The sequence below is a fragment of the Saccopteryx leptura genome, chromosome 2, assembly GCF_036850995.1.
Source record: "Saccopteryx leptura isolate mSacLep1 chromosome 2, mSacLep1_pri_phased_curated, whole genome shotgun sequence".
NCBI classification, from domain to species: Eukaryota; Metazoa; Chordata; class Mammalia; order Chiroptera; family Emballonuridae; genus Saccopteryx; species Saccopteryx leptura.
Window position 1 is genome coordinate 371,425,194 of NC_089504.1, and position 21,764 is coordinate 371,446,957.

A 21,764-nucleotide genomic window follows, 5' to 3' on the forward strand; every position below is an offset into this window, starting at 1 on the left:
ATGGTCTCTGGCCTTTAATCAGAAGGAGAAGAAGCTTCTGGCCAGATCAACAAAGCTGTCTTAACTGATAAACTACTATCTATAAATATTGAAAACGGTGGACCTAGAGAGAAAGGCATCTTAGCGAACAAGCGGGCTGAGGAGCAGGAGGAGGCACTTACATCTTAGCTGCTATGGAAATATTGCAGGAGTTCAACACTCACAGAAGGGGAGTTGTGGGCATACATGTAATAGGAAAGGATGATGAGTTGAGAGAATGTTTTTATGCCTGGTTGCAAACCACAAGCCATGACTGATGCCCAGCCATGGTTCTACTCTCACCCATGACTGAAATGTGGAAAGACGTACCTAGAAAACCCAGGTATTATCTCAGCTGTAGTTTTGCATGTCTGCAAACACACACACACACACACACACTCACGCACGCACACACGCACGCACGCATGTGCACGTGCACGCACACACACACGCGGACACACACACCTTTGCCAGTGCCCAACAAAGATCACATAATCTAAGGAAAAACAATGTAGTCCTACAGTTCTGCCTAACACTCCCTGAGCAGCTCCTAAAATATTTCCAGAGCTTCATTAAGGCACCTGCATTTGGAAGAAGGTCAAATACACAGCTGGGCTAACACTGCCTTTGCTTTCCAAGGAGACTCTCCGATTCATCAGCATGAGGAAACAGGAATCACAGAGCTCAGCTCCTGATAGCTGGTGTCTGCAAGAGGACCTGGGAGTCAATGTTCCCTTTCTTGAAGATATGCAAGAAGGTGGCGAGAACTTCCAGTCTCTCAGCTAGAGCCCTGGGAAGGCCAGCCCTGAGGAGCCCATCTCAAACGTTTCTGTACCTCTCTCACTGAAGTCTATAAAAGTTGCACACTGTCACTGTCCTTTCTTAATCGGGCATCTCTGCAGTGGAGGGGACTCCAATTGAATTAGAAACTCGTCCTCACTAGTTAGATGCTAGTCCCGCCCACCCAAGACCTATTTTCAGATTACCCTTCACAACTGCCTCAGTTGATTAAGTTTTTAGTTAAATTATAGGGAACTAAAAATATATTCAAATCTCCGGGACCACCTTATCGTCTTCATTCAAGCTCCCTTTCTTCTGTTTCCTTGGCATTCCTCTCTTCTGCACTTATGAGCCTTCACTCACCCTGCGCCATGGGAACGGACCGGAGCGCAAGACCCTGACAGTAGCTGCTCCATTCACTTTGCACGCACAGTCACACCTGGCCTCGACTCAACTAGCTCAAGTTCATCAGAGGAAAGCTTTGCATCTCTCCTCCCAAAGACAGCAGAGCCACATTATACATGTAGGCTCCCTCAATTTCCATCGCTCCAGAAGCCCAGTGACTCTTCATGGCTCTATGAGACACTCTTCACCTCACGCCGTCTGCTGTTACGCCTTCACTCCCTAATCAGAAAGCTGTAACACTTCTCTGTTCTGAATAACAGAGTGGGGGAAAGAAAGAAGTACGGGACAGTGGGGAAATTAGCCATAAAGGAGAAAGTGTAGAGTTCAGTTTGGAATGACATGCATTCAGAATTAAATTCATAAGACCTGAGGGGTAATGCCCATGCACACAGCTTTTAGTCCAAGTCATACATTACAGTTACAGAACCAATAAAAAATCAACATCAACCTTCCTCCTTTGAGCTCCTTCCCATGACTTCAACAGTACTCCTACATTTCCTGTGGTCCCAAACCAGGGCTGTAAATACATTCAGTTCAAGACTTAATGCTTCTGAGCTCAACGTTAAGTCTAAACCCCAAGAATACACTAATGACAATAAGTAGCAGGGTGTGATGATAATTTCTTTAAACTACTGATGAAATTCACAGGCACAGTTCCCTGGTACCCAAATCAACGCTATTTGTTCCTTCATCTATAAAGCCACGTGAATTTGGGATCCCCGATCTCAGTGACAGCGCTTTGCATTTCCAGTGGGGTCTATATAAACAGTTTTCTTTCACTGTGACAGAATCCGAAGCTGGCAAATAAAAACAAACTTGCATGATGATTCCACAACACTGAGACCACCTTAGAGCTTCAGACAATTTTTAAGGAAAAAAAAAATACTGGCACAGAATTTAATAAAATAAATTTTAACATAAAAAAAAACAACAAAAGTTTTGGACCCTCCCCACTGAAGTCCATCTTTGTTTTAAAAGTCGAGTAAAAGGTACATAGTCCTTGGGTTTTGTGCTGGCCTGAAACAAAATGTCCTTCCCCACCTCTCTCTCTCTCTCTCTTTTTTTTTTTTTTTTTGCCCTCCCAGACCCACAAACAGAAGCCAACTAATTGCCTTTCATTGGTCTTATGATTTCTGATGCCTCCATTTCTTTTGCTAATAAGTCCATAACTTGAGGCACATTTTTCCCCCACAGGTGATTTTTAAAAATGATTCAACACGTTAGTCATGTCTTCCCTTAAGCCAGATTCTTCAGGCTTCTGGAGAAGACCTTTCTCTCTCTCTTGAAAATCTGCTCGAGGATGTCTTGTCCCACCCACCCCACCAGGCCTGGCCCTCCCTTTCCAAACACGCACAACGGACTATAGCTGCAGCTCACTTAGATCCCACCCCTGAATGTAAAAAAAAAAAAATGAGTTCTGGAAAATTAAAAATAGAATAACAATAAAAAATTAAGCGTCCAACCGACGTGGTTGTTCTTTGAATGGTATCAGCAGAGTTTTCCCGGCCCCTTCGGTGTCCATCACTCGTCGGCATCCGGCTTGACGTCCAGCATGGCGTGGAGCTCCTCGGGCGTGTACCCCAGGAGGCTCTGCAGGTCACACACAAAGCGGTACACGTAGCGTTTACCCGCTGTCTTGTGGATGATGTTTTTGTCATAATAGTAGCGTAGGCCACGGCTCAGTTTCTCATAATTCATCTTAGGTTTGTTTTTCCTTTTCCCCCATCTCCTGGCCACCTGAAATTTAAAGAAAGGGGGAAGGGGTAAAAATCTATAAAATAACCCAAATTTACATGCTTACATGCCTACACCTATTCACAGTGACTCATAATATTCAATTAAGTCAGTTAAGACAGTGGTCCCCAACCCCCGGGCCGCGGACCGGTACTGGTCCGCAGAGAAAGAATAAATAACTTACATTATTTCCATTTTATTTATATTTAAGTCTGAACGATGTTTTATTTTTAAAAAATGACCAGATTCCCTCTGTTACATCCGTCTAAGACTCACTCTTGACGCTTGTCTCGATCATGTGATACATTTATCCGTCCCACCCTAAAGGCCGGTCCGTGAAAATATTTTCTGACATTAAATTGGTCCGTGTCCCAAAAAAGGTTGGGGACCACTTGTGCATGGAAGATATTTTCCCGACTTATCTCTTCTGAATTCCGGTTTTCAAGGATTGGGCAAGGATGTCAGTAACGTAGATCCTTTAAGTTGATGAAAACGTAGTGACCCTGAACTTCTATATAATGAAGTTAAAGTAAAAAAGGAAAGCAACTCTATAGACTCTCTTCTCTCCCTATGTTATTAAGAAAATGTCCCTACTTTAAAAGGATGAAATCTCTTGTGAGGAGTACTGAGCTACAATCATACCTGCTTTCCCCACCAGGAAGCATTTTTCCTGTTCTGGGGGACAGTTCTCATGTCTGCCACACTGAAGATGTTGTCTTTCTCCGTTATTTTTACCCTCAGAATTGGGCATGGCAGAGACCAACCACTTGATATGCATTTGTTGAGTCAAAGTATAAATTAATGAAAAAATTGTACCAATCTTGCAAGTCCTCTTGAATTGTCTGACCCCTTTCAGAGCCAGAGAACCATGGGGCCAGGAAAAGTGCTAAGTACAAGAAGAAAACTCGTATTTACAAAGGGCTAATATGTGCCCAACATCTTAAGTGCATCATATCTGCTAATCTTAGAAAACAAATGGGCAACATAGATATCTTCTCTATTTTCCAGATAATGAAACTAAGGCTCAGATAGTCTATGTAATCTGCTCGAGGTCCAGCAAGTAGCAAATGGCAGAGCTGGTATCTGAATTCTAGAGAATGTCATCAGAGTCACACAATCCTTTCCAGAGCTCAACATAAAACTCTCAAGTCACTCCCTTCTTACCTCATCCGGGTCAGAAAGCTTGAATTCCCAGCCATCTCCTGTCCAGCTGATAAAAGACTGACAGGATTTATCAGTGAGTAATTCCAGAAGAAACTGCCACAGCTGGATGGGTCCGCTGCCTGCAAACACAAGGCATTGGAAATCATTACACCAGGTGCTCAGCATGCCCAGGACACAGCACGCCCTCCCCTCCTCTCTGTCCACCAGCCAGGAGAGAAGGAAGGCAACACAGAGCACAAATGTTGGAGGAGGTGCCCATACAGACTGCAGTAGTGAAGAGGTTCTGACCAAAGGAAAAATGAAAAAAGAAAAAACACTTAAGACAATATATTGACTGCCTTATTTTGAATGGCTTAAGGGTCAGTCCATTTTTATTGCTAAGCAAACACTAGGAAGAAAATACTGACTGTACGCTCTGAGATATACTAAGGCAGCATAGTCTTTTGTGCCTTTAAAAACTAAGTCACTTTGCCTCAAGAAGTAATAAACGTATTGACTAAGGAATGTCTTTGCCAGTTCCTGTCAGAAGTCAAACTCAAGCATTCCTCCACACAGGGAGCCTTTGGCCCCTGATTTGCAAGCAAGATCTTTATTCTAGGTCTCTGTAACAAAGATTTAGTTGGATCATAATATTCCTTTCCACCATGTCCTGTCCTGTCCTGTCCTCCCAGGTCACTTACAGGCAAGACCCGAACAAAGACAGGAAAGAATCATCACTTTATGAACAATTAACTTGCCACCCAGGAAATCCTCGGAGGTCAGGTGACGACTTTTAAATTCTTCTTGGGTTCAGTATGTGCTCATTTACACACACAGACAATCACATTATTTCTTGTCTTAGTCACCAACACTGCCACAGACTAGTCGTAGAAGGGCTGATATACTCTGATAGTCAATCTGTCTTATGCTAAAAGACTCCTCCACAGATTTCCTTTCACGATACCCTTCTATTCAGAAATGACAATGTTGCCAGTGACTCTATCTGCCTCGTGAGCATAGCCAGTGAAATGTCTGCACCGTGCCTTCTAGCCCCGTCTCAGAAGCAATCTGGGCAGCAGGATGGAGAAACACACAGTCCGCGAAGGTGAAGGAAGTCTGGGATGCCCTAACCCTTCTGGAAAAACTTCAGTTTTTAAAGTTCTAACCCTTAACCTAATTTTCAGATTTCTCTGTTCCAAAGTAAACTAAGATTCAATAAGAAACAAGCGTTAGGTTGGTTCCCTCTCCATAAAAAAAAAAAAAGTCTTTTATAATCTATCACAGAAATCTCCTGTTCTATCTCATACTCCTACAAGGCTTGTTCACACACCTCCTGTTGCTCACTCCTAAAACCCACTGCCCACTTCTCTGTGTATGTGAAGCACAGTGGTCGGTTTCCATTCTATTGGTATGAAAAAGGGGCTCAGAAAAGCCATGTGACTTTGCTCCAAGCACAGTTAGGAAATGGTGCTCTGGGTGCGGTGACTGGGCCTTCAGATCCCAGGCACACGGCCACCTCGGCAGACACCTACGAGGAAGCAGTGACCTGCGTGCGCTGTGATCGGATGGCCAAGGGAGCGCTCCTCAGTACCTATTTCCTAGTGGCGGCCTGCCTCCCTCTGCACCCCCCAAGCTAAATACGGAAAATGAAATATCCCTGCCTTGAGCTCTATAAAACCATCTTGAACAATTCAGTAAGTGCCTACAAAACAAATTAACATTAGAACAGCCCAGAGTGCCACACCACTGAAGCCTATCCTACACTGCTGTTTCACTGCTTCTTGAAAAACACCTGGTATACAATTTAGACACATTTTCAGGTTTCTTGTAGGTTGAGTCAAAGTCACTAGCTACCACTCCCAGTCTGGGTTCACAGGACTAAATGCGACATCATACAGGGAATCCATTAAAAAGCCATCCTGGTGGGCAGAAGGAGTAAGAAAACAAATCTACGGTAAGAAATGATATGGGATTTATGGTGGCAAAAAACAAAATTAAGTAAATTCATACTGCAAGTAACATAATATAGGTTTCCTGATGAAGTGCAAAATGACTATACAGCCAACAGAACCCTTGAGAAAGGACATACAGAGAAAAATCATCTACCCCAAGATTATGTAAATGAGCCCTGGCATCTGCAGTCTGCCTTTAGGTCAGGCCCACAGACGGCAGACATAAGACAGAAAGGATTTGGTTTAAGGCCGCTGGCAGAGCAAAACACTCAACTGCTATGATTTACTGCACATCTACTATGTGCCAGACACTGTGTTGATGCTTAAGCACTTCTCATAATAACTCCATGGGGTGGCTGCTATGGTTAGCGTATGGTTACCATTTCACAGCAGAGAAAACTGGTATGCTGCATGGCTTGTGTCCACCGGCACTGGCCAAAGCCATTCCTATCAGAAGTAGAGTGGCCGCGACTGGACCCCACGCAATCTGTCCTCCAAATTCTTTAGCTTGATACTACATTGCCCCCAGACAGGACCAACCTGGAGGCTGACATCTCATCTGCCTGCCTGGTCACACTCATCCAAGGGACAAAAAGATGTGGCTTTTAAAAAGCATCTCTTCCTCATCTGTCACAGCAGCCCCAGGGCACTGGACAAACAGTGATTTTCCCAACCCTCCAAAAGCTGGTGATCTTGGCATCTACCTCCAGGTGACATTTCCAGCTCAATTAATTAGGTCCTCATGTAGTAGCTATCCATGTCATTTATTTCTTCCTTCCCACTATTTAGCTTAAAAACTCTCTCACCCTATTTGTCTTAAAATCCCTTTGGAGAGCTGGTGACACCAAGCTGAGGAAAGGGATGGAAGCGCCAGGCTTCCCCCCGGCAAGTCCTGGAGAGGAGAGGCCCAGGAGTACCACGGCACCTTCCACAGCCTCTGAGCCGGGGCAGCCCCTGCGCAGAGAAGGGGGCTTCAGTTCCTGTCCCTGCAGCCAGCTCCTGGAGGAAGGGGACTCAGAAGTGGCTGTCACGGGTTTTCCTACTGGCGCACTTCCTTAGGTGAGATGTCTGTCCATGTCCTGGGCTTCGCCTGCCCCGTTGCAGCCCTGGTATCTGTGCACAGGGTCGGGGCAGCCGGAGGGCCTGTCTGCAGGGGTTTCCTTCTCATTGTGATTGCACCTTTGTTCATACGGAACATCAAGCTGTGCCCTTTGGGAACTGGGAGCCCAGGTCCTGGAGCACGGCGCTCTCTAACTCTTTCCTGGCATTCACACCAAAGGGGAAAGGACGCATACAGAGGCAAAGCAAAGGCTGGAAGAAGCACAGGAGCTGAAGGGGAAGGATCATCTCTGGTCAGCTTCACAGCAGAAAAGTCAAAAGAGAGGTGATGTCAGTGCAAGTCTCGTTCTCAGAGAAAACTCGCGTGAGCCCACCCGGAGCTATGGGGCATGTGGTGTTCTCACCCTGGCTTTTCTGCAAGTCACTGCTCACTCTTCAGGAAGCCCATGTTGTGGTGCCAAATGAAAGGACTCCAGGGTTCCTCTGAGTCCTCTCCAGCACTCTTGTGCTAACTCTTGGACTGCCCTTTGGTGTGGGGACAGACACGGAGTCTTTTTCCGGAAAGAATGGGTTCCAGGGCGGCTTGTTCCTTGGCTGGGCCAGTGGACATAGTCTAACACAGGAGCCTGTTCCTACAACTATGTGTCACACGTATTCTGGGTCTGGGATGCAATTCAGAGCCACCTGGAAGCCCACAGCTTGCAGGGAGCTCTGGGCTTGGAATGCATGCTATGCATGTAGAATTACCAGCAACACCCAAGTCCAAGCCCATAGGAACTTCTTCTGCCCCAAACATGTGGAAGTACAGCCCAAGGCCAGCACTACTAGTGACAGGCTCTCCCAGAGGGTGTTCTTCCCTGAGTGTATCTCCAGGCCAAAGGCCCCATCCCTGGCCTTTGCTCCAACATATCTTAAAACTGTGAAGCATCTCCCTCTGCTCTTCCTGCACCTCCTCTCCCGCCTGGGCCCAGCCCCATCCACCCACCCAACCAGACTGTAGTCCCAGTGACCTTTGTCCCAGGGAGCAGAGAATGGTACTAAGAATAGTGCCAGTGATGGGAGGGGGGAGCTCACACACTAAATGTGACTCACAATAGTATCCCTGTCTGGGGGCCTGAAGGCAGTCAACGGTGGCCTTCACCATGCTGCCCTGGGGTGTCACACATCAGGAATCCGGTGGCATCATTGGGAGACTATGCTTCTCAAGTTGAAGCTCTGAGCCACAACAGAGGGGTCCCTGTTAGAAGGAAGTCTCTCTCCAAAGAAGTGGGGGGAGCACCCCACACACTCACACCCTCCCAACTCCCTGGGCTCCACACCCAGCAGTCTGCCCCCTCCGTCTCCCTCGCTGGCCGCAGCTGGGGATTTCCTCTGACTGCTTTGTTCTTCTCAGCTTCTGGGTAAGAGGACAATTCTTACTACAACACTGGCATTCCTGATTTGAAGAACTTGATACAACCTCAGAAGTATGAGAGGGGTACCTGGAGGCATCCAGGCCAGCAGACAGCGGAGCAAGTCCCGCGAGAATGTTTCCTTCCAGAGGGATCCCTCAAAGCACTTCAAATCCAAGGCTACAATCTCTCTCTCCCTCTTTCTAAAGGCAAAGCTTCTGGTAAATTTGTACTCATATTGTTTAAGTCCTTTCTCCTTATCAAGTAATGTCAATCTATCTCAATGAGAGTGGGTTATTTTTTAAAAAAAACAACCCTACTTTTTTGCTTCCTTACTCTGAATCTAAGATGTGAGCAACTTAAATACATCACAATAGGCTAGGACAAAATTTTAGTAAGATGCTTTTGCTAATGATCCTTTCCATTTGATAATTTGTCAGTATCTTTCCTCTCATTTTGTAGGCTCAGAGGTTGCCTCTGCATGTCAATGAACACACTGTTAGTGAATTCGGGGTGGGGCTTCCGTTTTTCCTTTTCATGTCTTCTGCAAGTTCTCATCTGTCATCTGTGCCCTAGTTCGAGGTGCTCCCATTCAGGTGGAGGTCCCCTCAGGGCAGTCACTCTCGTGGGCTACCTCCTATTGCGGTTTGCTTAGACGACCAACCTGATCCCTTGTTACAAGAACATCTGCTCCAAGGGCAGGGTCTGTGTTCTTTCGCTGCTGAAATCTAAAGTCAAGAACTGTACCTCACCAACAAACACCAACCATCAGAAAGCAATTTGCTGTTTAATGACTGCAATTATCAACTCCCTACAAGCATGGACTGTATCTCACTGATCCCATTTTCTCTGTGCCAGGTACAGTACCTGGCCTCTCTCTGGCAAGTGCTCAGAACATTTCCCGAATTGTATTACTGAAACGATCCTCCCCTGAAGAAAGGTGTGAGGATGTGAAAAGCTATCCAATCTACTTCTCACTCTTAAATTATATTTGGGACCAGACAGCATGGGGGACTCCGGGCTACATCTCATCAACATGTTCCCCAAAATAAAAACTACCACACCTCTGTCCTTTGGGGATTCATTTGCTACTTTGAGAAGCTAGTCTCTTTCACTTGACTCTGAAAGTCAAATCAAACACTTTACTGGGGGCAGGACACCACATTTATTTTAACCTATGAAACTCTCATGGTTGGTCGCCCTTGCAACAGGGCTGACTCTGCCCTGACAGCACCCATCTGCCAGGTGGTCCTAAAACAGAGGAACGAGCCTGCTCGGCCCCTCCCTTCCACCCAGGTGTCTACCCACAGCCAAACGATGATGGAGAAAACAGAACACTTGAATCCAGAAATGACCCACCCATCTGTTCCTAAGTACACCTTCCTCTCAAACTACTGTAGGAGCTCCCAATTCCGAGGGTGGGTTGGGTGGCCCCACAGTCTAAGCATCACCCTCTTCGTGTCAAACCCCTTCCAAACTATCCTTCACACACAAAAAAATGCCAAAATCTCTCTATTTCCATTAAGTCCTTGCCAAATGAAGTTTAATAACAAATTAAACAGAAACCACCCTGACAGTTTCTTGCCCTGTGGACCAAACTCAACCTGAAGCTGCACAAATCTCTGCCAGAGAATGAAAAATTCAAGAGATCATATTGCTGCATTATTTGGCAACCAAAGCAGTGCAAAGATTTTTTTATAAAAAAGGAAAGGTATGGAATGCTTGGTATTTTGGCTTGGCTTTGTGTCTATAGGTGCCTTTTCCTATTTCTTCAGCGTTATGCCCCACCTCTGCCCACCCCACGACCCAATCCCATCTCGTCTCATCTCATCTCCAGCGTGACCTACATACAGTACACCCCATAATGAGCCCACAGGCCTTGGTTTAATAAGCCACTACAAAGTCAGTATGTTCCCTACATCCATTCCTTCATCGATGGCTAGTAACCTAAGGGCAGTGTTCAGGATATATAAGTTCTAGGAACTCATCTCAGAACCACAAAAAAAAAAAACCCAACACTCTAAGAGATACTTGAAAAACACATGAACATAATGATGTTCTAACCAGTATAATAGAAACAAGTCAGAAAACAGCTCAACTATCAATTAAAGCCATCTTCTGATGTCAAGTCTATGTTGCTGACACGTGAGACTGAAAGATGGGAGGAAGCATCAAAAAGAGTAATGAAGCATGTCAAGCAGCGGAGACTGAAAGGTGACAGCAGACAGTGTCCTATAAAATTAAATATTTACATGCTTGTGGGAAAGCCCAAAATAAAGAGTCAATGGTCCAAGGCTTTGATCCACATTTCTCCCCGCTTGATTCACTGTGTGATCTTAGACAACTTCTTTAACCTCTCTGGGCTTTAGTTTTCCCATTCCTAAACTGTAAATAGTAATCCCTACTCCTTCCTACTTAATAGAGATATAAAATCCCAATCATGAGGATATATATCAATATCATAGTACACAACAGTTGGGAACAATATAAAATACAACAATGAAACAATAGAAAATACATCTTTAAAAGCAGACTTTCTAAAGAAAGAGGGAAAAAAAAGAGCTGGAATTAAAAAGAAAATAGCAAAAGTACTAGATAAAATTCAATTATTCTTCCAAGAATTAAATTAGTCTTTTCTATGGCAACTTTGAAAAAGGAGAAAGTTGGAGGCCAAAGAGAAGAAAAAAAGGTTAAAGTATATAAAAGAGAAATGCTTTCAATATTGTGAACAAGAATGACCGGCTAAGATCTGTTGAAGTGAGGGGGGAAAACTGTGAAGTTCCTGCTCTAACTCAAAGTAGAGGCCACAGAAAGAGCAGATGCAGGCTGCTTTGCAAGTGAAAGTATCACAGACATTTATGGTTTGGGGAAATCTTGGCCACAGACATACTTAGATCCTCTTTCCTCCAATGTGCTTTTATTTTTTCCCTAATCATTTATGCTCCTCGCCAAGCATGCCCTACCTAATTATGATGGAAGGCTGACCTAGAGAGCACTCAGCAGTGTTCCCCACCTAGTTTGGCCTAGAGGTGGGCCCTAAAAGCATTAACTAAAGGTGAAGCAGAAAGGCTGCAGCCATCAATGTCCAAGACAGGCTGGGCAGCAAGCCCAGTTGGTTGGCCACAGGCTGCCCACCTGGGACACATGTAAGTGAGGCTCACTGGGGAGTCTGCCTTGGGCCCGAAAATATGACAGTTACATACTTTAGTGTGTGGAGAAAAGACCCTTGTTTTTGCTTGGGCTCCTCACACCTGCATGTGTTCAAGTACACATGTGTGTGGGGGTGGCCGCAGGGGAAAGAAGACTGTTTCTCTCTTAAAGGGGCAGCCTCTATTCAAACGCACCTGCCTCTTTCCTCTAAACCCAAGAACTCTGTCTAACCATGTTCAACCCTCCACCCAGCACAGACTTGGACAGCGAGCCAGAGAAGCCCAAGTCAGGAAGTGGGTTTCCTTAGAATTTTTTCCCCTGATGTCTTCTAGGTAACTATTCTTTTTAAGAAGTCACCAGAAATGGGCTACGTTTGGATTTGAGGGTACAGGGTGAGAATTCTGTGAGACACCATGGAAATGGTTTTTTTAACCAATGTACACACCTTCCTAAGAAGCTAGGTAACAGGGAGAATGAAAGATCCGTTCACTGATTAGGATTAGAAACGAGACTTGAGAAATCTGAAGCCAGTGCCTTTAATTAGTAGATTCTCAATGCAACGTCTGGAATTTATTTTATCTGAGGCATCAAGTGCCCCCTGCTTCTCAAGGATGAGAAAAATGACTGGTCAAGCATCTTACAATTCTTGGGGAGCTGAGCTAGATCCTAATGATCATTTAAGCACTGCAGTTTTTCAACCATTTATCTGAACACCCCTCCAATGTCAGCCGTTGTAGCCAGACAGGGTTAAATCACAAGAGAATATTAACAACGGCATGGAGGTAGCAGAACAAACATTTTTTTTCATTCCACCTTAACGGGATGAGCTGAAAATGTCCTCACCTACACGTTTAAAGAAGAGAGGACCGAGACCCGAGCCTCACAAGGCCTTCACCAGAACATGCATCGGCTCTGACAGTCCCACACCTCCATAGTGCGGTGCCTGCGCTCACCTTCTCCGGCAAAGCAGCGCCATCCTCGTTTCAGAGTTTAAACTTTCACATCCACTCACCTTTGGAGAACTTTCACTCTCATTATCTCTCAGGGAGAAGTGAGTCACACACAAGACAATGCAGTTGGTTAGTCACAGTCAACAACACTATGCTGTTCTCTGAAGCCTATCATGGGCCACCAAGCATTGGGACTGACCTTGGCCTTGAGTCCTCTGTACAACTAGCCAGACAGAAAAGCTGTGCGGGCCTATTTGACAACCTGTTTGTTAGTCGGGTATGATGTGGGGTCACATGACCTATGGCCATCATCAGCATGCACTGCTCAGAGCCCTTGCTGTGGGGAGCAGAGCTGACTAGCTCCACCATGTCCTGACCAAGGCCACCTTCACAGGGTCTGCTCTGGCCAGGGACTGAGCATGGAGGATGCTTGGGGCCCCTTCTGTGAGACGGGGAGCTCCTCCTCTGGGCAGCTTTGACCGGAGGATTCCCCATCAGCCTGGCCAAACCTTTCTTGGCACTGAGAGGCTGTTGGAGGCTCTTCCCACACAAATCTCCTTCCTCCTTCTCTCCTTTTACAGGTCACAGACCTGAAACAGGGTCTGAAGACTCCCCTGCCTTCCCTTGCTCTCTCCCATTTTGTCCTTCACAGAAGCCCCCACCCCCTAACCCCCACAATAAATGTCTGACATCTGCTTCTCAGCAGACCCAAACAAATATACTGCTAATATTGGGTATTTTCCTGCTAATTTTTGCACACTGTAAAAAAATCTGGAAAGGCATCTTCTTTGTTGTTTGCAGTGTGACTTTGGGCTAGACCTTTTTCCCCCTCTGAAATCCAATTTCCTCATTTGTACAATGAGAGTAACAGAACCATCCTCATGTGGCTGCTGGTGACAGGTAAAAAATAATAATAATAATAATATATATGAGTTTACAGCAGTTTAACACACACATGAGTTCAGGTGAATAGCTGAAGTGAAGTGATATGATATTAAGTATCTGCTGCACCCCAAGACAGTGTCAGCAATTACTGGAATTCGGTATGTAAAATATATTGTTCCCTGACCTCAGGGAATATAGAACGATACTGGGAAGATAGACAGGCTGCAGAACAATATGAAATAGTGGTAACAGCTGCATACTTCCTATGTACTGGCACAACATGTGGGTGCTTTCCTTAACCTAATTTGTTTCATTCTCACAACAATACTATGAGATAGAAATTATTTATTATTATTACCATTTTGCAGGTAAGAAAACTGAGGCACAGAGATGTTAGCTTGTCCAAAATCACTCCGCTGGTCAGTGACAAAACCAGGCCACCCTAGGCTGATCGGCTTCCCAGTCCCTGCTCTTAACCCTGTATGACACAGCCCCTGAAACGTAACCGAGGGGAGACAGCAGGGGTGGCCATCCTGCTGTGTGTTAACCTGGACCTAAGTCGGAAGGCCTCCCCAAATGACAGCCAGGCCTGGATAAGCACCAACCTGCGGCCGGCACAGGAAAGTCACTTTATGGAGGACAAGGAGGGGGAAAGCTTCTCTTGAACCAAATCTTGACCCTAAAGAACCAGGGCTCAGTCTCCACAGCAGCGAAGCTTCCAAGGAAGAGAGAGGTGCCAAGGGGCCAAAGCAGGACCCCTGGGACATCTGGCCCCCCTTCCCAGCTGGGCCATGGGCGTCTCCTAAGCCTCCTATGAAGGCAGCAACCAGACTGAGTTCTGCTCAGTTGGAACAAGAAGGTGGAGCTTCAAACTGAAGACAGAGTGGAATTCCAGAAGTCACCACCCAGGTCCATCATGTGTAGTTAGATTTTGTTAAAGGAACAGTGACCGAAAATGTGTGAGCCTTGGTGATTCCTCTCAAACAGGTGGGACAGCGTTCTCAGAAAAGCTGGGTCAGCTTGTGAGATGGCTGTCACACAAAATCCAAGCCCCCACTCCGCCTCAGGTGGCTGGAAACAGCACCAGGGTTTGAAATCTATTCTGTGAAGGATAGATGGGCCTCCTCTGCCCCGAAGACAAAAGACCGCTTGCAAGGTGTTCCTGCAGCTGAGTCCAGACAGGGAGGGGGTGGAGCCAGTGGTGGCCTTCAACAGCAACAGACAGACACAGAGAACCTGCCCTCTCCACATTTTTAAAAGATGTTTAAGAAAAAAGAATTAATAGTGAAGCCAAATCCTCCTACCACATGGCCTTCTTCTGCAGGTGGCAGATGATTAAGAAAAACTGTCACAGGGTGAATCAGGAGGCAGAAGCAGGGACACCAGTACGCAGGCAACAGAAGGGGCTGCTTCTCCAGCCAGCTCGGGTCCTGCAAGGAGTCCTCCTCCCCCGCATTCAAGTGCTTTCCCACCGATCTCCTCACTGCGTGGCATGGTAACCCACTACTCCACTGAGACCCCCACAGCCACCACACGCCTCGCCTCAGGACCGACCACCACATGCAGCACCAGGAATCAGAATCCCTCCAGCTCCTGCGATGCTGGCGGGCAGCAAGGCTCCACCGGGGCTGAGGGGTCTGCCTGGTTTCCTGCAGCCCGCCCAGGACAGAGGCCTCTGCGCCACAGAAGGGGAGACCATCTGTGTTGCTGCCTCTCTCGTTTCTAAGCTCTTTTCCTTCTGCCCACTCAGATGCTGCCCAAGGATGCTCTGCTCTGACCCTCTGCTGGCTTCCGGTGAGCTCGCCAGCAGCTCCTTCTGCCTGGCCTAAGATCCCTGTAGAAGGCGGCCACTGAGCAAAATGGGCATCAGAGCTCCATGTCCACGACAGCAAGTCGGTTTTTCTAGACGGTAGTCAGTTCACACTGTCTTCCATCAACAGACTATATTCCAGGTTGGCTCAGAAAATAAACCCCCAAATTAAAAAGCTCCATGCTGTTCATAACAACGATACTGACTAAGGTTTAGAGTTTTTGAAGTCTTCCGTACAAATTCCCACTGCACTACTATTTTCTTTGACGGCCGCTCTCCCCCTTGCTCGTGCCACTCAGGCTCATGACGCATTTTCTCAGTTGTCATCTGTGCCTGAGTCCGCGGAGATTATTCTGGGATCCAGCTCTCCTTGAGAAAACTGTGATTTCAGGTAACACTGCCAAATCTTAAGTTTTATTTTTTAACTGAAGGGCTTTGAAGGACTTCCTTTTGCAGTAAAGCTGTTTATTTTCAAGAACATGTTTTAGCCGTAGCTTTGGGTTCCTGACACCCCACCCAACCCCACCCCCAAAACAACTCAGCTGCAAGGCAGCACGCCCATTTCTGGGCTGCAGGGACCCGCTTACTGAGTGCTTTTAGACTGGCTCCAGCGCCATCTACAAAACGGCGAGAAGACACACCTCAGGCCGGGAGCAGCTGGAGAGGGCCTACAGGCCATGGAGGGGGCTTCTTTTCTCCAGAGGACTGGTACCTTTATTCTGTCTCATGCCAAAATATTTGGAAGTTGAATTCCAGTTAGTCCCCAATTTAGACTTGAGGAAAGTGAGGGGCCATCTAGTCACAAATCTGCACAGCAATGTAACACGTAGTTCCGTTAGCTTACAGATGGCTTTGGGCCCAGCTGTTGTCAGGCTCCAGGATAAAAGGGAGACCCCCACCACTTCATTCACCATGGAAACTCAAAGGGCAGGGCTGCACCTGGATGCTGACATGCATTCCCACCAGGTCGGCTCAGTAGCCATCACAGAAGCGGTAGGAACGGCAATATCTGGCGGTCCGGAATGGAGCTGGACAAAGGTGACTTACAGACCGATACCTCTGGACTGAAGCCAAAGACCAGCCCTGCCCCTCCTCCATTCCTCCGACTCATTCATGCACAGTGTTAATTAGTGGCCAGCGAGGCAAGAGCCCTCACCTGCTCTGAAGAGGTGACTGAGATAGTAACTAATGAGTATTTTCATTCCTTAGAATGGAGAAAAAAAATTTGTTAGCAGGTGAGACAACTGGCACTTAAGAGTCAATTCAGGAGCAACCTTCTGTGCAGGTGGCCTTGGATAAGTCATGTTTTTATGCCTCCGTTTCATCATCTATAAAACGGGGCTGGAGGAAAGAGAGAATACTATCTGACAATCCAGTATATGATTCTATACCCACTGAACCTGAAAAAAAAAATCAGAGATGCCCATGTTTGTCAAGGATCTGGAAGGCATTTTGCTCAAATCCATCAACTGGCCAATTGTCTCAGATTACTTTCTTAATTAGGTGGGGCTCATAATGTACTTTGAGCAAGAGAAAATGGAGCTTTCTGATTGTATCAGCATGGTAACCATAAGTAGTCCACAGTGAGGTGGAAGGTGTATTTTGGCGGAAGCCAGCCCGCATTTGATGTATTCTTAACTCAGCCAGCAGGCAGGCTTTCAAGCCATGTTATCTGCCCCCACATCTTGATCTAATTTAACAAGTTGCCATGAGAGCCCAGTGAAGGTTGATGCAATTTTCTTATCTTTGAAGGAAGAATATAACTGTGCAAGAAAATGTGAACATTCAGTTTCTAACTGATTTCCACACTTACAGTGCAGTAACGAAGACGTCACATGAACCAATAAAATGTATGTCTTTGAAGGTGATGTGGATAAAGACCTCAGCCCCTAGTGTAATGGCAGGAAAATGGATTCCATTCCCAGCTCAGAGAATGTATGTACACACCCTTTCATTCAGGGTACAAGTGCTCCTACTGTGTGGCCACACACACTCTGGAGCAATCCAATTTTAAGGGGGAAAAAAACAAAACCAAAAAGGAAGGCAGGACTTGAGATAAAAAAAAAAATAGGTGTGACTTTTACAAGCAATAAAAAGTTTTGCCAACACTTATACAATGATTTCCACCTTCCAAAGTACTTTTTCAAACTTCAGCACACGGAACATGTCTGCATAAAAGCCAGAGACCCATTTGTGTTCTAGCCCCCGCCTGGAGGGGACTGAACTGGTATGTTCTCTCCCTGCCCCATTCTCTAGGATGGATCTGAAATGTGAAGGGGCCGCAGAGGGGGTGCAAGAGCAAAGAACCACCACCTAGAAACCGTCTGCAGTGTGGGCAGGAGACGTTCACCAGGCAGTGGGCAGAGGGGAAAAGCTATCTAACTGGGGACTGCCCCCACATGCCTGACAAGTCCTGACCTTCATTCAAACTACAGCAATGAGAGAATCCAATTTCAGTCTAAAGACAATTATAATGTATTGAATTGGACAAGACAGTGAACCCTCAAAAGCTTCTAGCACTTATCTACACTCAACATGTGCTTAGAAACATTTGCTGAAATAATTGATCTGTTACAATTGAGCTTTATTCCCTCTATGTCTAGCACAATGTCTAGCACTTATTTGTTTAATTGATTTAGTTCAATTACATTTTCACAGATCTTCTACCACCAAGATAAGGATGAACACTTCTACTTTGCTAAAAGTAGAAAAAGGTACAAGATAAATTTGCCTAAAATCACAGAGTGTGTTAGAGTTGGGAGGGAGCACAGAGGACTTCTGTTTTCTGAACTATTGTTTTCACCACGATCTGTGACAGTATAAAAAGTTAAACTTACAATTATAAAGAAGAAACAACTGAATGGTAAGATCCTAAAAACGTTTTTTTCTTTTTAATTCAAATGGCTACTTTAGTCTTTGAGAGTTGTAATTAATAGCCACTGTCCCTTTTCCTCCACTCACTGGATATTCGGTCCTGAGAAAGAGAGAGAGAAAAGATGGGGGGGGCGGGGAGAGGGGAAGAGGAAAGGAAGGAAGGATAGAAGGAAAGAAGGAAGGAAGGAAGGGAGGAAGGAAGGAAGGAAGGCAGGCAGGAAGGAAGGAAGGAAGGAAGGAAGGAAGGAAGGAAGGAAGGAAGGGAGGGAGGGAGGAAGGAAGGAAAGAAGGAAGGAAAGAAGGAAGGAAGGAAGGGGGGAGGGAGGGAGGGAGGAAGGGAGGGAGGGAGGGAGGAAAGCGGGGGGGGGGGAGAGGGGGAGGGGGAGGGGGAGGGGAAGGAGGGGGAGGGGAGGGGGAGGGAAGAGGGAAGGAGGGAGGAAAGCGGGGGGGAGAGGGGGAGGGGGAGGGGGAGGGGAAGGAGGGGGAGGGGAGGGGGAGGGAAGAGGGAGGGAGGGAGGAGGGAGGGAAGGGGGAGGGAAGGGGGAGGGAAGAGGGAGGGAGGGAGGGAGGGAGGAAAAGGAATCTACTAAAAACAATATGTCTAAATAAGGGGATCAGACATAACTCAGACCTCCAGGACATACTTATATCTGTGATAGAAGAACTTTCGATGCTTTTACCTGTCCCCAAGTCTGGACCACCAGAAAAGCCTCCCAGGTAGCTTTCCGTGCTGGCCCTCTTGAGTGTTCATGCCCCTACTTCGTACTTCACACTCATTCCCAGTCCTCAGAATTTCCAATTCACCTCTTTCCTTCTCTCCTGAAAACTGAGACACTTGGAAAGGTCTCCCAACTCTCAGATAATTCTTATAAAGGTACTAAAATCACCTGAGACAAAACCCTTTAAGTCCCTCGTGTAGACGTTAGCTCTGCAGGCGTCTCCCATGTAAAAGATCAAGAACTAATACACGAACATTTCAGAGAAGTTCCCATGTGGGGCAGAATCAGGCCTCGTGCCACATCACCGTGGATCCTTACCAGAATGTCACCCCATGAAGGCTGAACGAAAGCATAAAGCTTTCTTTGGCCATAACCCAAACGTTAGGACTAAAAGTCACTTTATTTTATCTCATTATCCACAAAATGGCCTTCACTAGCAAAATTACAGAATCACATACATAGTTAAGAGAGAATGATGAAAACTGTCATCGGAAAAGAACTGTGGCTGTGGCTGTGGATGTGGACAGTGGTTATACTGGCAATTGTGCAGACAGAACAAAGAAATCCCTTCGACAGAGACACGAAGTTGAGCAGATGGCATTGGAGTTAGGGTGGAAGTTGGAGAAGACGTGGCCTTTACACTTGGGCAAATGACAGCGTGTCTCCCTGCACCCCAAGAACAGAAGCCAAGCATGCGCAGCTGCAGATGCCTGCCCTCCCAGAGCCCACAGCCAGCTCGTTCTTTCCCTCCTCTTCCTAATTTAGCAGCCCCCCCCCCACATCAGTGTATCCAATTGGATGCTCATTCTTAAAATACCTACAACTATGCTTATAACAATAGAAGGTATATCTTGAAAGAGACAATTTACTCTTCCTCATTTCCCCAGGTCACTAACAGGAATGGGAAAACTTTCTCATAGTCGTCTCTCTAGAGATGAAAAAGGGGTCCCTTCAAAAGTAATGAGTCCCCACACACTAGTGACCTTCAAGCAAGGACCAGGGGGATAGTGTAGAAAGAACAGAGCAGGGGACCTTTAAGTTCCCTTCTGGCCCATGACTCTGTATATAGACCTTGTCGCTCCCTCAAAGCACAGACATGACTCCTGAGTACCTACGTGTGCTCTGAACTACGTGGAGCTGCAACAGAAGAGACAGGCCTGATCTTTGAAAAGGGAGTCATTTTCCTAAGCATTTGAGTTGTTCTCGAAGGTCAGCTGGTTTTTCTAGTAAAAGCTGAGACCTCCCTGACAGGAGAACAAACATGCAGCAAACTCTTCAGATCAGACAGATGCCTCCAAAGAAACACACACACATCGCTGCTCATCTTCATGCACACAAAGGGCCCTCCACGTGCCAACCTGTCCAGGGTGGAGTAAATTACAAGAGAATCGAGGCCTAGACCAACAATGAATACCCAAAGTCTACAATAAGCTGCACTCACGCCACCATGCCTAACGTTCGGAGAACACTCCACGCTTACAGGAAGGAGCAGATCACGAACACTGGAATGCTCCCGGGATAGTTCTGTACACTGCAAACGTGTCCTCGGCTAGGCAGCACCTGTGCGACAACTCACCGGGACAACCAACTTTGCTGTATTACCAGATTCTCCATCAAAACCCAAAGCTCTCAACATATACCTTCCTTTCCCTAGTCTTTCTTCATTCACCAGTACTGGAAAATTAATAATAATAATAATAATAATAAATAAATAAAGCTAAGTGAGGACAAAGGTTGGATCTGACCAAGTTCAGGATGACTAAGGACTGCTCTCCCATTTGAACAGCCCGCCTAGTGAATACTCCACTATGGAAGACTCAAGGGTGTAGGCTGCCCAGTGGGGCCTCCGAGAGATACTTCTGCTGGTTCTGTGCTTAGAAGGACCTTCAAGAGCAGGCTAGAAAAAGTCCCCTGAGGCTCAGCCAGTAGGCTGAGTTTCCAAAAATGCCAAGTTCCCCTCCCCCAAATATGGAAAAAGGCCCAAAATGTAAGTTGTTTCCTACCACTCTTGGAAATGATCCCTTGGGATAGAATGATACAGTTTGCTTCCAGCCATCAATGGCTATTCATAAACAGAGTGGCCTTAGAGCCTGCCCAGACCTCGACGTCGTCTTCTCCCCACCCCTTGCCGGAAGAACCAGGTGGACTTCAGTCTCTGGGAATATGTGCAGTGCCTTCCACTGAGCCCCGCACAGCGACACCACACAGAGGCTCAGAGGTAGGGGCAGGAGCCTACCTGTGTAGCCAGCCAGGGCAGCAGCAGGAATGACAGGCTTGTCCTTGTTGAGGTCAGCACGGTCACGCACATAGTCCTTGAAGGTGCCCTTGGGATTGTGGTTGGGCAGGGCGGCCGGATAGTCCTCGGAGTCGAAGCTGTCATAGGAGGGGACGCGCTGCAGGCTGTTGAAAGATGACTGGCTGCTCCAGGACTGGGTGAGGCGGTCACAGCTATCGTAGCTCTCTACGCTCTCAAAAGAGTCCTGGCCCCCGAGCTTGCCTGGAGGTAAAGGAGGAGGTAGGAAGAGGGCAGGGGAGGAGGGATTGGGAAAAGAAAACTGTGAAAACCCTCTTAGTGAGGAGAGGCTGCTCATCAGACCTGCAGGAGGCATGGAAGAAGGGTGAGGCCAGAGGAAGCTTGCGGGCCTGCTCTGGGAGGGAGGGCCATGCTGGCTGCAACCCAAGAGCCACTGCACGGGGCTGTCTTGTTCCACAGCTCCCAGGACAGAGATTCAGAGTCAACTGCTGCTCATGCCTGTCAAACAGAGACGGCAGGGCTAGGGAGCTCAAGAACCTGAGAACCAGAAACCTAAAAGCTGCGTGTCACACGTGTTACTATGGGGTTTCTGGCTGAGGTATTAGACCGAATGAACAAATGAAGAAATCGGAGCAGTGTC

The 21,764-nt window shown here is 46.8% G+C and overlaps 1 protein-coding gene across 6 annotated transcripts in view; it reads right to left on the bottom strand.

The window, feature by feature from the left end:
• Nucleotides 1-233: 233 nt before the first annotated feature.
• The window catches only part of ETS1 (ETS proto-oncogene 1, transcription factor), a 134,566-nt gene continuing 113,035 nt past the window's right edge, over nucleotides 234-21,764 (bottom strand). For 4 of the 6 annotated variants that reach the window (XM_066365208.1, XM_066365209.1, XM_066365211.1 and 1 more), the window contains 3 exons: nucleotides 21,107-21,367; nucleotides 4,102-4,220; nucleotides 234-2,940 (listed from right to left, as the gene is read on the bottom strand). In XM_066365208.1, the coding sequence (XP_066221305.1) occupies nucleotides 2,725-2,940; nucleotides 4,102-4,220; nucleotides 21,107-21,367 (596 nt within the window). In that variant the 3' untranslated portion in view covers nucleotides 234-2,724. The remainder of the gene's footprint in view (nucleotides 2,941-4,101; nucleotides 4,221-21,106; nucleotides 21,368-21,764) is intronic. The other 2 variants (XM_066365213.1, XM_066365214.1) reach the window with 1 other exon arrangement.